Here is a 13412-nt window from a genome sequence, read left to right as displayed (position 1 = left end):
CAAAGTTTTATTTTATTTCTTAATTAATTTTTATTGGAGTGTAGTTGCTAAGAGTTTATTATGCTTGTGACTTTGAACATTGGTTTAAGACCACAAGCTAAAAAATAAATTAGGAAGAACCCTCCAAGTGTTCTTACATTACAAAATAAGGCAATCCCTAGCTCTCCTGCAATTCAAGAGCTGTGTGGATTGTATTTTATTTATATTTGGGGGCATCTCCTTTGTGTCACATGCTGATCTTGGAGATCAAGCAGGAAACAAAATAAACTAAGTCCTGCCCTCAAACAGTTTACCTTCTATTGGGACAGACACAACACAACCAAAAAGCAAATATGTAATGTGTCACAGCATAGCAAGCATTTTAAAAGCAGGGTCTGGCAGTACAGGGGCTGGAGCTGGAGGTGCTGTTTCATGCGGGCGGGTCAGGAGAGGCCTGTCGGGGCAGAGGCCCCGTGGAGTGGAGGGTGGTGAGCAGGTAGGGGTCAGGGAGGAGTTCAGGCAGAGGGAACAGCAAATGCAGAGGAAGAGGCACAAACACGAAAATGTGCAGCCACACACAGTCCGTAGGCAGTGTTTCAACCCATGTTAATAACCGCAAACAGTAAGTCTGCTACATGCAAACTTTCCAGTTGTGAACGCGCGTGCCAGCCCCTGTATGCCAGCTGTTGTACCGTACTACTGTACTTTTCAAGGTACTGTACTGTAAGATTGAGACTATTTTCTTTTTCTTTTTCTTTTTTTTTTTTTTTTTTTTTACGTTTCGCGGGCCTCTCACTGCTGCGGCCTCTCCCGCTGCAGAGCACAGGCTCCGGACACGCAGGATCAGTGGCCATGGCTCACGGGCCCAGCCGCTCTGCGGCATGTGGGATCCTCCCGGACCGGGGCACGAACCCGTGTCCCCTGCATCGGCAGGCGGACTCTCAACCACTGCGCCACCAAGGAAGCCCTGTTTTCTTTATTTTTCGTGTTTGTTTTTTATGTACGTATTATTTGTGTGAAAAGTATTATAAACCTACTACAGTACAGTACTACTGATATATACCCGACTGTGTTAGTGGGGTACCTAGGTTAACTTTGTTGGACTTACGAACAAATTGGACTTACAAACGCGCTCTCAGAACGGAACTCGTATTGTATTCCTCCGATTCATAGAGACAGGAAGTAGAATGGTGGCTCCCAAATGGCTGGGGGGAGGGTCATGGGAGTTACTGTTTAATGAGTACAGAATTTCAGTTGTGGATGATGAAAGAATTCTGGAGATGGATGGCAGTGAAGGTGGCACAACACTGTCAGTACACTTAATGCCACTGACTAGTATACTTAAAATCTACCGTTTAAACGTTTTTATGTTACGTATATTTTACCACAGTTAAAAAAAACATGTATTCAAAACCTAGTTTTTAAAATGTGATACTCTAGCCATTGTTTATGGGAGGAATAAACAAAGATCATGTAATCCAAGTGGGTGTTTTAAATGTTCTTTTGTAGATTTTTGGACCAGGGGACGATGAAGTGAAGCAGCAGAAATGCAACATGTTCTCATTGCTCTTTTTAGGTCTGGGAATTATTTCTTTTTTTACTTTCTTCCTTCAGGTAGGTACCTATGATTTGATCTTCTCATAGAGTCTATATTCAGTTAGAGAATATAGATTAATTACCTATTAATTAGATTTTTGTTAATTATCTGTTAATATAGATTAATACTTGATTAATCAAAATCCAATAAAAGAAACAGGTGATCAAAACCTTAGCTTTGATTTGGAACTTCCAAATCTTAGACTGAAATGAATTGCAGACACAGTTGGCACAAGGCTCTTTGAGAGGGTAGTGTCCTAAGCAGGGGGAATTGTGACTTCCTGTATGCTAAATTACGTCATGTTACAGGTTGGCCCTCAGCAAACATTCATTACCAAGGACAAAAGAGACTTGAATTCAGAGGACAACATAAGTCCCAGTTAAACTCAACTAGTCATAAACTGGAAAAAAATCAGTACAATAACATTCTCTCTCTCTTTTTTTTTTTAAATAAATTTATTTATTTTTGGCTGCGTTGGGTCTTCGTTGCTGTGCACGGGCTTTCTCTAGTTGCAGCGAGTGGGGGCTACTCCTTGTGTGGTGCACGGGCTTCTCATTGCAGTGGCTTCTCTTGTTGTGGAGCATGGGATCTAGGCACGCAGGCTTCAGTAGTTGTGGCTCGCGGGCTTCAGTAGTTGTGGCACATGGGCTTAGCTGCTCTGCGGCATGTGAGATCTTCCCGGACCAGGGATCGAACCCGTGTCCCCTGTGTTGGCAGGCGGATTCTTAACCACTGCGCCACCAGGGAAGCCCAGCATTCTCTTTTGGTTACTCTTCATATAATATCAAGTAACTTCTCTGATATTTTCTTCCTTAATTGATGAACTGTTTGAAAGAATGCACATTATATTGCATTTAGGTATTGTAGACCTGGACAAAATGAACTAGTAAACTTTGCTCTGGTTGTACTTGTCTACCTAGACTTTCACAACATTTCTTTTGTCTCTTTAGCTCAGTGCCTTTCCAGTACACACAGGCCTTTCTAGTACGATCCATTAAGGCCACAGGATATTTCCTAGTCATGCCCAGTGTGCTTCTCTTTGATTATCGTTGAGCCAGTGGTAAAAGTAAGCCTAGCTTTTCATTTAGAAATCAGAGCCTTGTTCGTAGCAACTCAAATGTCCAATGCAGCCGCAAGCCCTGGTGTGTTAGGGAGTAAAGCATACATATGCTGCACCAACAATGGGCTGATGGACGGAACTGTGGAGCCCTCACGGGCCTTGAGCAATCTGCCAGCAAAGGCGGGAGGAGACCAGGGCAGTCTAGGCCTGGACCCCTGGGGCAGACTCACCCTGAGCACTGACCACCGATCCTCTTGGTTTAGTGAAGACCTTGGATGCATCCTCCCCAGAGAGCACCCCACGTGCCCACCCCAGCACTCAGCATGGCTGGAGGCTCACACCCATGCCAGTGCCTGGGAAGCAAACCCAGCTGTGGACATCTGGGCTGGTCTCCAGTTTGAACAGGATATAATTAGACAGAGGGAAAGTGTCTGGCAAGGATGCTGGAGGAGAAGGAGTAGCCTAATTGTTTGCTAATCTGAGAGCAGGTGGAGATGTGACGGGGAAGCAGCAAACTCTTTTGGAGCTTGATACTCCAGACATCCTCCCTCCCTCTACACTACAGGAGCCAAAATGCATCCCTGCATAGAATTTTGTTACTTCTGTTGGAGACTGATTTGCTTAAAGCATTAGGAACACACTGAACATTGTAATTAAGTACAGTATTCTCCTCACTGAGATGTTGTCCTTGAGAGTTTTGAAAAGGAAGTCTAGTTAGAATGCTTTAGAAGCCAGAACTGGATACTTCTAAGGACTTTTGGTCTTAGGATTCTATTGTATACCAATGAATTAGAAGTATATGAATTTAAAAAAAATTTTTATGGAAGTATAGTTGATTTACAATGTGTTAATTTCTGCTGTACAGCAAAGTGATTCAGTTATACATATATAAACATTCTTTTTTTAACATTCCTTTCCATTATGGTTTATCATAGGATACTGAATATAGTTTTCTGTGCTGTACAGTAGGTCCTTGCTGTTTATCCATTCCATATATAATAGCTTACATCTAGCAGTACATGAACTTTAAGTTAGGACTTTGAATTAGTATCTGGTCATAGACTTTGTTATTTGAATAGTTGATTCATAAATAAATATTATAGAAATCCATGCGAATACACCCACTTGTGTCAGAACGCTTGTGATCTTCAAAAGGGACAAAAGCCTTTCTTCTTGCCCAGGGCTTCACATTTGGGAAGGCTGGCGAGATCCTCACCACAAGGCTTCGGTCCATGGCTTTTAAAGCAATGCTGAGACAGGTAGGTGTGTGCTCGGGAGCAATTCTTTCCTTTCAAGCCTCTTCCTGTTCTGGCTGGTGTGCGGCCCTGCATGTTGTGTGTCCCAGATGTTCATGCAAGGACTGGTCAGGGCCCTGCTAACTGTCCTGGCCCTTCAGTATCCAAAGACCTCTCAGGGTTTTCGTGGGAGTAGGCTTAATTTAGGTCACTTTTGGGGCTTATTTTGCATCTATCTCTATCCATGTGGATACTATCATTTCAAGGACCTGTATCTGTTTTCTGGATTCTACGCAGGCCCTGGTGAGTCATTTGAGACTCCAGGATGCCTTTCCACAAAGGAAAGGGTGGTTGGCAGTGTTCCTGTCCCACGATTGACCATACTAACTATAGGTTTTACCAAATGTTGGTCATTTAGTTTGTTAGAGCTCTGCTTTCACATTAATTCACTCAGTCATTACCCACTAGGTACCAGCCAGTGTGCTAGTAGCTGGGCCTATAAAATGCCTTATCTGCCCTCTTGGGAAGGTCACAGCCCAGTGCAGGACATGTGGGAAAATGTGCAAACATGAATTCTCTATTTTTATAGAGAAGGCTTAAGAGAGGGCCAGAATATTGTCCAACCAATTGATAGGAATTGATTACATTCCTGTTCACAAAAGGGCACAGAGCAGGTATCATATTTTGTGCAGGTCTGAATTTGCAGACCTCTTTCAGTGTCTTTTAAACTGTTGCTATGGAGGAAAAATTACTTTATATGTAGCTTAAAGATGCTGTGGATGAGTGGCTTATAATTAAAATCATATCTAAGACAGACTCTTTTAATCCTTGCTTCAAACAAAGCAAAACAAAAATGTGAGAAACCAGGGCTGATGATCTCATGCCTAGAATTTTCAAGAAAGAGCCGTGTCCAGCACAACTCCACCGTGTCCAGCACGACTCCTTTGTGAGAGACACCACCCCATCAGGATACTACGGAAGTATCCGTAGTACAAGTTGTGAGGACTGGGTGATGGACCCACCCATGGGCTCGGGCTGGGGGGAAGCTGGCAGCGAGCACAGCTGCAATCTGGATAAGCCCCGCCCCCCCATCAGTATGTTTTCCCGGTACAGCAGAGCTGGATTCAGGTGGGGATGGAGCTTGCATCCTGGTGGGGCTCCGAGGTGTACGCTCAAGGCAGGGACTAGAGCTCCCCACTGCATGGGAGGTCTCCCCTCAACTCCAACACCCAAGTTAAGTGTGGATATTTCCTCAGCATTGAATGTTTGGGATGTTTCATCTGATTTTCTCTGCTTGTTTTAATTTGGAATGAATTTAAAGGTGTATTTTGTGCCATAGGACATGAGCTGGTTTGATGATCATAAAAACAGTACCGGTGCACTTTCTACGAGACTTGCAATGGATGCCTCCCAAGTCCAAGGGGTATGTAGACTGCACTCTACTACTGTTTTTCTTTAGCGTGGTTTGGAATAAACATATGGCATAGCTGCAGTCTTTAAGCTGCCTTCAGCTGCAAATAACAGAAAAGTCAAACTGGCCTAAATAATAAAGAGGAAGGTTGGACTTCAGGGCTCACAAGTGGCCCGAAGGACTCAGGCACCTTCTGTCTGTTGGCTCTGAATGGCTTTCAGTCCTCAGGGTTGGCTTCACCCTGAGGCTCATTCCCTCGTGGCCACAGGGCGGCTGCCAGGAGCAACCATAGCTACAAGCTTCCTTGTTTCCCATCCAGTGAAAGAGAGCACACACCTAGGCCTCGACTGCCAAACCAACACCCTTCCCTTACATCTAATTAAGACTAATTTGGGTCACATGCCCAACCCTAACCAATAACTGGCACCGCCGTCTTCCCGGCTTCCCTCCCCAGCTCTGGAGCTGAGGTCTGTTACCTCTGGAACTCCCTGCTTCTCCATAGCGCAGGAGAGCAGCAAGTCCCCTGCAGTGTCCCTGTGAGAGCCCTCGTTTTCTCACTGGTGCAAGCAGGACTTCATCTTTATGCATGCTTTACGGGGGGATGGTCTCTTAGGATCTGTACCCTGGGTCACAGATGGTCTCTTGGGGCTCGTGAATCTCCCTCTTACACATTTGAAGCAAACAGGCTTTAAAATGCCCAGAGTGCCCGCGGTGTGTTTCCTCTTTGAATGTTGCCTTCATGAAAAAGTGTGCACCCCACAGCCTCTCCCCAAAGCAGAGCAGCTGATGACTTGCTTCTGCAGTGCTGAATCCGTATGGGCAGGAGAGGAAGGAGAGCTGAAAGGCATGAAGAAACACCTGCAGAGCCTCCCAAGTTACCCACAGGTGTCTTGGGTTTATTGTAACAAAAGGGAGCAAACGTTAGTACAAGCGCAGATCCCTCTCTTGTGGTTCTGGCTGGGAAGCTGAAGGCTGCAGCTCATGGATTTGCAACTTAAAATACAGCTGCCTCTCTCTTCTTTTGCTCTTCCAGGCCACTGGGACCAGGTTGGCTTTAATTGCACAGAACACAGCTAACCTTGGAACTGGTATTATCATAGCATTTGTCTACGGTTGGCAATTAACCCTTTTGATGTTATCGGTTGTTCCAATTATTGCTGTATCAGGAATTGTTGAAATGAAACTGCTGGCTGGAAATGCCAAAAGAGATAAAAAAGAACTGGAAACTGTTGGAAAGGTGGGTCAAATATGGCTTCAGTTGGTGTAAGTATGGTTTTTAGACATGGGTTTTATTTGATTGATTTATTACAACATGCATGTTTTAATGATGTTAGTGCTTCCTACAACTAATCATGGTCAGCGCTGTGTATGAAATATTTTACTGTGTCAATGCCTAGAACTTGAAAATGGGATAATTAATGTAAAGCTTTTATCCTATAGAAGGTGTTATATTCAGAACATTTCTGAATTTTCAAAGTTCATTTTACCTTTTACTTTGTATACCGATGCCATTATTAGGACAAAAGTTACCCCTGTCTTACAGATGAAGAGTCCTTAAGGCAGAGAATTATAAGTGTATTGTTCAAAGTAGGACATTTGCCAGTACTTAAAAGACAGTCCTGTTCTTCTTGGCTGTGATTTCTATAGTTAATTAAGCTAGGCAGCCACCAGAGGACAGTAATGCTCTGATTTCTGGTTCTAATTATAATGGCAATTGGGCACACACTTAACTTTGTGCCAGTTATTGTTCTAAGTATTTATATGTACCAACTCATCCTCACAATAATCCTATGAGGCAAATACTCATGTTACACCAATTTTACAAATGTGGAACCTGAGAATGAAACAAGTTAAAGGCATGGCTGGGATTCAAGTCCTGGTCTAATTTCAAAGTTCTTTACTATATTACCTCTTCATATGGCTTTTAATGTGTCTAAATCTCCATATAAACATTTTATTTACACGTACATGTATTTAAATGTTTAAATGTAGATAACAGCTGGGAATTTTGTTTACCCTTATTTATGTAAACATTATACTATATAGAAACATTAGGAGGTGAAGCAGACAGTGTATATAAATTGTGATAGAGTTTCTATAGCACAACACTTGCAAAGCCCTTTCACAGACAATACTGCATAGGCCTTAATACAATTATGGTTGTGCGAGGTGGGACAGATAGTATGTCTCGCTCATGGGTTAGAAAGCAGTTAGCATGATTCCCACACTTAAGCTCTGGGGTACCCAGAGTCCCTGAAGATCCTCTTGGCTGCTGGCTGTGGGTACTTCAGGGCAGTGGTCCCCAACCTTTGTGGCACCAGGGACTGGTTTCGTGGAAGACACTTTTTCCACAGAGAGGGATTGGGGGGGTGGGTAGTTCAGGCGGTAATGTGAGCGATGGGGAGAGGCAGATGAAGCTTTGCTCCGCTTTCCTGCCCATCACCTGCTGTGCGGCCCGGTTCCTAACAGGCCATGGACCGGTACTGGTCTGTGGCCCGGGGGTTGGGGGCCCCTGCTTTAGGGCATCATTTCCTTGATTTCTGTTTGTCACAACTAACTACTGAAAAAACACCCTGTAGTGTTCGTTTCCTTTCTCCTCCAGAACCCTACCGCTTTTCACATTTCAGAAGGGAAATTGTCAGCAGGTAGAATGAAGATCAATTTTTCTTAGACTAGTCACATGAAAGAAAACATCTTGAGTCTAGTTAAGATAATAGAATCTTAATTCTATGAAAAATGGCTAATGACACTGAAAGTTGCCAGAGTTTTGGCAGGAATAGGGCAGTTAGAATGGAGCAGCTTGGCGAACAAAACACCACCTTGGACCATCCGTCCTGGCCTTGCGGCCGCTCAGTATATCATACTGGAGAAGACCCCCCACTTCTCTGGTCTTCACTTTCCACTTCTGTAACGTGAGAAATTGTACCAGATGATGTCCCAGGTTCCTTTCAGCTAATATATTGTCGTTCCAGGGATCAGAGAATGAATAACTCAGACTGATCAGTCTGAAATATTTTTAGTAACTACTTTAACCTGATAAGGGTTTGTGTTTTTTTTAATGAGAGATTGGAAATTTTAAATGTTAATTATCAGCAATTCAGTCACAGTTCAATTTTGTTTACTCAGTCAACTCCTGATTAACCCAAAATGAGGGTTAGAAAGGTCTTGGATACCACCCTACCCCCCCAACATCACTGTTTTTTCAAAAAAAAAAAAAGTTCTCATTGACCTGGGCGCAGATTAATCACGGTTCAAGAACATGGGGATTTGGGATAACTTCCCATTTTCATTTTCTGGAAAAGGCTTAGTAATGAGAGTGTGATTGCTGGGCTGGGAGGCTGCATAATCACCCTCTTGACTCAGGCCCTGCCTGATGACTGAGATTAGGGGCCTGCTGAACCAGAATTAACCCTCAAAGCACTTAACCCGTGATCAAAAAATCAAGAGTTGAGTGTAAAGTCCTAACAACTAGTTTCTCCGTGTGTAAATTACAAAGCAGGGGAAGCAGAAGAGCATAATGGGTTAAGAACATGGACTTGGCATCAGATAGCCTTACAGGGACCCTATCCTGCCTACTTATTAACTCTAGAGTCTTAGGCAAGTCACTTCATTTCTCTGTGCCTCGGGTCCTCACCTGTGCAAACAGGAAGAACATGAACCTCACAGTGTTGTCAAATGAGGTAATACCTGGCCCAGAGTAAAAGCCAATAAGTACTCTCTAGTCTGGCTATAATTAGTTAGATGTTTCATTTATAATAAAGATAGGGGGCTTTCCTGGTGGCGCAGTGGTTAAGAATCCACCTGCCAATGCAGGGGACATGGGTTCGAGCCCTGGTCCCAGAAGATCCCACATGCCACAGAGCAACTAAGGCCATGTGCCACAACTACTGAGCCTGCGCTCTAGAGCCGTGAGCCACAAATAGTGAGCCCGCGTGCCACAACTACTGAAGCCCACGCACCTAGAGCCCATGCTCTGCAACGAGAGAAGCCACCGCAATGAGAGGCCAGCACACCACAACAAAGAGTAGCCACTGCTCGCTGCAACTAGAGAAAACCTGTGCACAGCAACGAAGACTTAATGCAGCCAAAAATAAAGTAAAATAAATTTTAAAAATAATGATAAAAAATAAAGATAGGGACTTCCCTGGTGGTCCAGTGCGTAAGACTCCACCCTCCTAATGCAGGGGGCCCAGGTTCGATCCCTGATCAGGGAACTAGATCCCGCATGCATGCTGCAACTAAGAGTCTGCATGCTGCAACTAAAGATCCTGCATGCCCCAACAAAGATCCCGTGCACCACAACTAAAACCTGGCACAGCCAAAAATCAATCAATAAATATTTAAAAATATATACAATAAAGATATGTCTCTTTAGCTTAAGGTATTAAATATCTTGCTTTCATCTGGTTACAAAAGCTGAGAACTGAGATAAGAGTCTCCAAGCTGATAAGATTTCATTTTGGGTTTTTGTCTTGTGCCAATGGTTTAGGTGAATCAACTGCCAAACTGTGATTTAGACTAAATAGCCACATCACAGACAGTTAACATTAGTCAGGGGTGATTTGGCTGTCAGAAAACTGCTCTGGCTGGTTTGGGTAAAAGGGGTTTGACGTCAGGACACATGGAAGTGTGGGGAATACAGATGGCTTGTGGCAACTGCAGTGTCCCCAGCACCTCCTCTCTTAGCGCCATAAGCTCACTGTCTCAGAGTCTGTCTACACATTTGTTCTGTTCCTCAGTCACTGAGTATTCAGACCAGCTTCCTACACATACCCTGGTGACCTTAACCTCTGAATCTGCAGGCCCCTCCCAGGACACACAGTTGCCTCCAAGTCCAGGAAACTGAATCCGAGAGGCCTAAATGTGTCAGGTGTCTGTCTCCGGTTTCATCAGGAATTTAAGGCAGGGTCCTGATGTTTACAACTGGGATGTTCTCAAATGTGGGTAAACATTTTTTTCTAAGAAGCGGTATGCTTTAGGGAAGAAATGGTTGGCACCTTCAGTAGGCCCGTAGAAATCAGCCTGATTCTCTCTTCTAAGCTACTACCCTATGAAGAAAGCAAAGTCACAGAGGGGTTTGACTAAAGCCAGTCAAGTAACTGCCTGGTGGCAGGGCTAGGAATAGAATCAGGCTTCTGGCGCCTGGGCCACCATTCTTGCCCTAAGCTGGTCTGTCTCCCAGCATAGGGCATAGGAAGACTTGCCACCATATTTAGCCCAACGAGAGGTGCTTTTAAGATTGCCAGTTTTGGGCTTCCCTGGTGGCACAGTGGTTAAGAATCCACCTGCCAATTCAGGGGACATGGGTTCGAGCCCTGGTCCGGGAAGATCCCACATGCCGCGGAGCAACTAAGCCCGTGCACCACAACTACTGAGCCTGCGCTCTAGAGCCCGCGAGCCACAACTACTGAGCCCACGTGCCACAACTACTGAAGCCCGCGTACCTAGAGCCCGTGCTCCTCAACAAGAGAAGCCACTGCAATGAAGAGCCCGCGCACCACAAGGAAGAGTAGCCCCGCTCGCCGCAACTAGAGAAAAGCCTGCGCGTAGCAACGAAGACCGAACGCAGCCATAAATTAAAAAAAAAAAAAAAAAAAAGATGGCCAGTTTTTTCATGGAGCTTGTCCTGAAGAACACATTATGCCTTTGCTTTCCAAATTTTAAAGGAATTGAAAACCTGTCAACATAAACTTCGGGCTTCTTTTGACAGAACCCTAAGGCTCATATACATATTTTTATTATTTCAGAAGGAAAAGCCCCACTTCTAATCATGATCTGTTCTACATTACAGATTGCAACAGAGGCAATAGAAAATATTAGGACAGTTGTGTCTTTGACCCAGGAAAGAAAATTTGAATCAATGTATGTTGAAAAATTGTATGGAGCTTACAGGTAAGGAGCATATGATTGTTATTAAGAACGTAGTGTTTTCCTAGGCTGAATTATTGATTCCAATTTTTGTTCCTGCTGCAAACAATGATATGATTGTAAGGATGACATTTTTTTCAATAATTATCTCAGTGAAAATAAGTAACTTTTTGATGCAACTGGACCACAGGATTGGATTTTTACATCTCTTATAAAAAACAGTAAGATTGGGTCTCTAAGAGCTAAAAGGTACAGAGGGCTGCACAAGTATTTGTTCACCACTGCAGGCGACATAAACAACCCATCTGGTGATTCAGGATGAACGTTCTTTTAGGGAATTGCTCAAACCTTTATTTTCTTTGCATTGTGTAGACTGAACCAAAGATGAGATTTGTTGTTGGGTTAAAGTGTTTCCTTTGTTCTCTGCGTGAGGACCAGATCTGTCCTACTCTGAAAACAAAGACACAGAGCCTATTTCATTGGTTTAAACTTGAGCAATTCGACAAACCTCCAGCACCTGTTTGCCACTTGTTTCCAACCAGGCCCTGTTCTTATAAATGAATATGTTTTAACACTAACAAAATTGAACACAATTTGAATCACAACTTTGTAGACTAAAACAATGGTTTTGAACACTTACATATTTGAACAGGGATAATTGAATTTCTCAGTGTATCCACCTTCCTAGTTATGTATACTTCATGCGGCTATTACATTTTTCTGGTCATTTGATGTCTGACATATATCTGTCAGTAGCAGTGTAAATTGTTCAGTAACATTAAGTATTGTGACACCATGCTCACAGCACAGGAGTTAAACTATCCAGATCAGTAATACTTTAAATTTTTCCTCTTGCCAAGTGCCTGCCTTCTAATCTGAAAATAAATAAATTAATGTTCTTCTGGAAGATTTAGAATAATAAAGTAAAATAAAGTAGCTAAACTAATAGAGGATAGCAAGAGGTCTAATTAGAAATGGTTCAAAACAAATTGTGTTGGGGATGGTGGGAATCTAGCTCCGGGAAGAACTTCTGATGTGTGTCTAGATAAACCTCGGTGACCCTACTTTTCTGAATCTGAAATGTGAACTTTGATATGCGAGGCTGTAACTCATCACAGAAGACAAGATAATAATATTAGACAACTGAATTTAGACAATTCAAACTTTAGTCCTAACTTTGACATCCTTTATTTTTGATAACAACAATCATGTTTGAGTTCCCAGATATTCCTGTGTAATAAAAACAGCAACTATCATTTGAGCAACCACTATGAGCTAGGTACTGTGCTAGACATTTGTATTGTCTATTTAGATCTCAAAACAATTTTGTATCATACTGGTTATCCCCCTCTTACAAGTCAGAAAACTGATGCGTAGAGAGGTTAAGTCACTTAAATTAATTATAACTGGGGGCAGAATTTAAACACAGGTTGACTAGACTTAGAAGCTGTGCTCTTTGTACAAGCCAGTGCTAAGAGAGGTTGAAGATAATGGTTACAGATATACTGATTTGCTTTTCAGGAATTCTGTGCGGAAAGCACACATCTATGGAATTACTTTTAGTATTTCGCAAGCATTTATGTATTTTTCCCATGCCGGTTGTTTTCGGTTTGGTGCCTATCTCATTGTGAATGGACATATGCACTTCAGAGATGTTATTCTGTAAGTAACTTTTAATTTATTGAGATTATTCCATAATAAAGTTTCAATAGGTCTATGCAAAGGTTTGGAGTAGACCGAAAAACTAACTTGTTTTATGATGAAGTCAGAGAGTTGAATCTACCCCAGAAATCGAATGTTGTCAGTACTCCAAGGACAGTTTCATTATCCGAGTGGACTAAAATCAACCAAGCTCATGAAAATGATCATAAACCAGAATTTCAGTAATACATAGGACAGGAGGACAGCACATGTTCTAAATGCAGAGATAAATCATAATTAGAAAACTGCTGGCAACCATGGACCCAAAACAGAGGTTATAATAGCTTACTATTAGGCCAAAGATGGCCTTGACAGTGGGATGGGAACGCTTGACTGAAGTCTGGTAAACACTCTGTTCCCTAACCAGCCCTGGGATGACCCTGCCAACTTTTGCCTCTTGGCCTTTCCTATTTTCTTGGTTTCCAAGGCTAACCAATGGTCTTTCAAAATATGCTAAATACATTCAATTAGGTTGCAGTCTAGTCTTGCCAAAGGGCAGCCATTCTTTTAAGATCACTTTGGCGTATTTCTGCTCTGATGGGATGATTTTTAAAAAGTAGC

The 13412-nt window shown here is 42.9% G+C and overlaps 1 protein-coding gene across 1 annotated transcript in view; it reads left to right on the top strand.

Annotated features, from left to right (window-relative positions):
- The window catches only part of ABCB4 (ATP binding cassette subfamily B member 4), a gene marked incomplete at both ends in the record, with an annotated part of 75312 nt that overhangs the window by 44888 nt on the left and 17012 nt on the right, over window positions 1–13412 (top strand). Inside the window, 6 exons of the mRNA XM_079711497.1 lie at window positions 1489–1593; window positions 3818–3895; window positions 5211–5294; window positions 6316–6519; window positions 11074–11174; window positions 12672–12812. Coding sequence (XP_079567623.1) covers window positions 1489–1593; window positions 3818–3895; window positions 5211–5294; window positions 6316–6519; window positions 11074–11174; window positions 12672–12812 — 713 coding nt within the window. The remainder of the gene's footprint in view (window positions 1–1488; window positions 1594–3817; window positions 3896–5210; window positions 5295–6315; window positions 6520–11073; window positions 11175–12671; window positions 12813–13412) is intronic.

The sequence above is a fragment of the Hyperoodon ampullatus genome, assembly GCF_949752795.1.
Source record: "Hyperoodon ampullatus genome assembly, chromosome: 9".
NCBI lineage: Eukaryota > Metazoa > Chordata > Mammalia > Artiodactyla > Ziphiidae > Hyperoodon > Hyperoodon ampullatus.
This window is presented reverse-complemented; position numbering and strand designations above follow the sequence as displayed.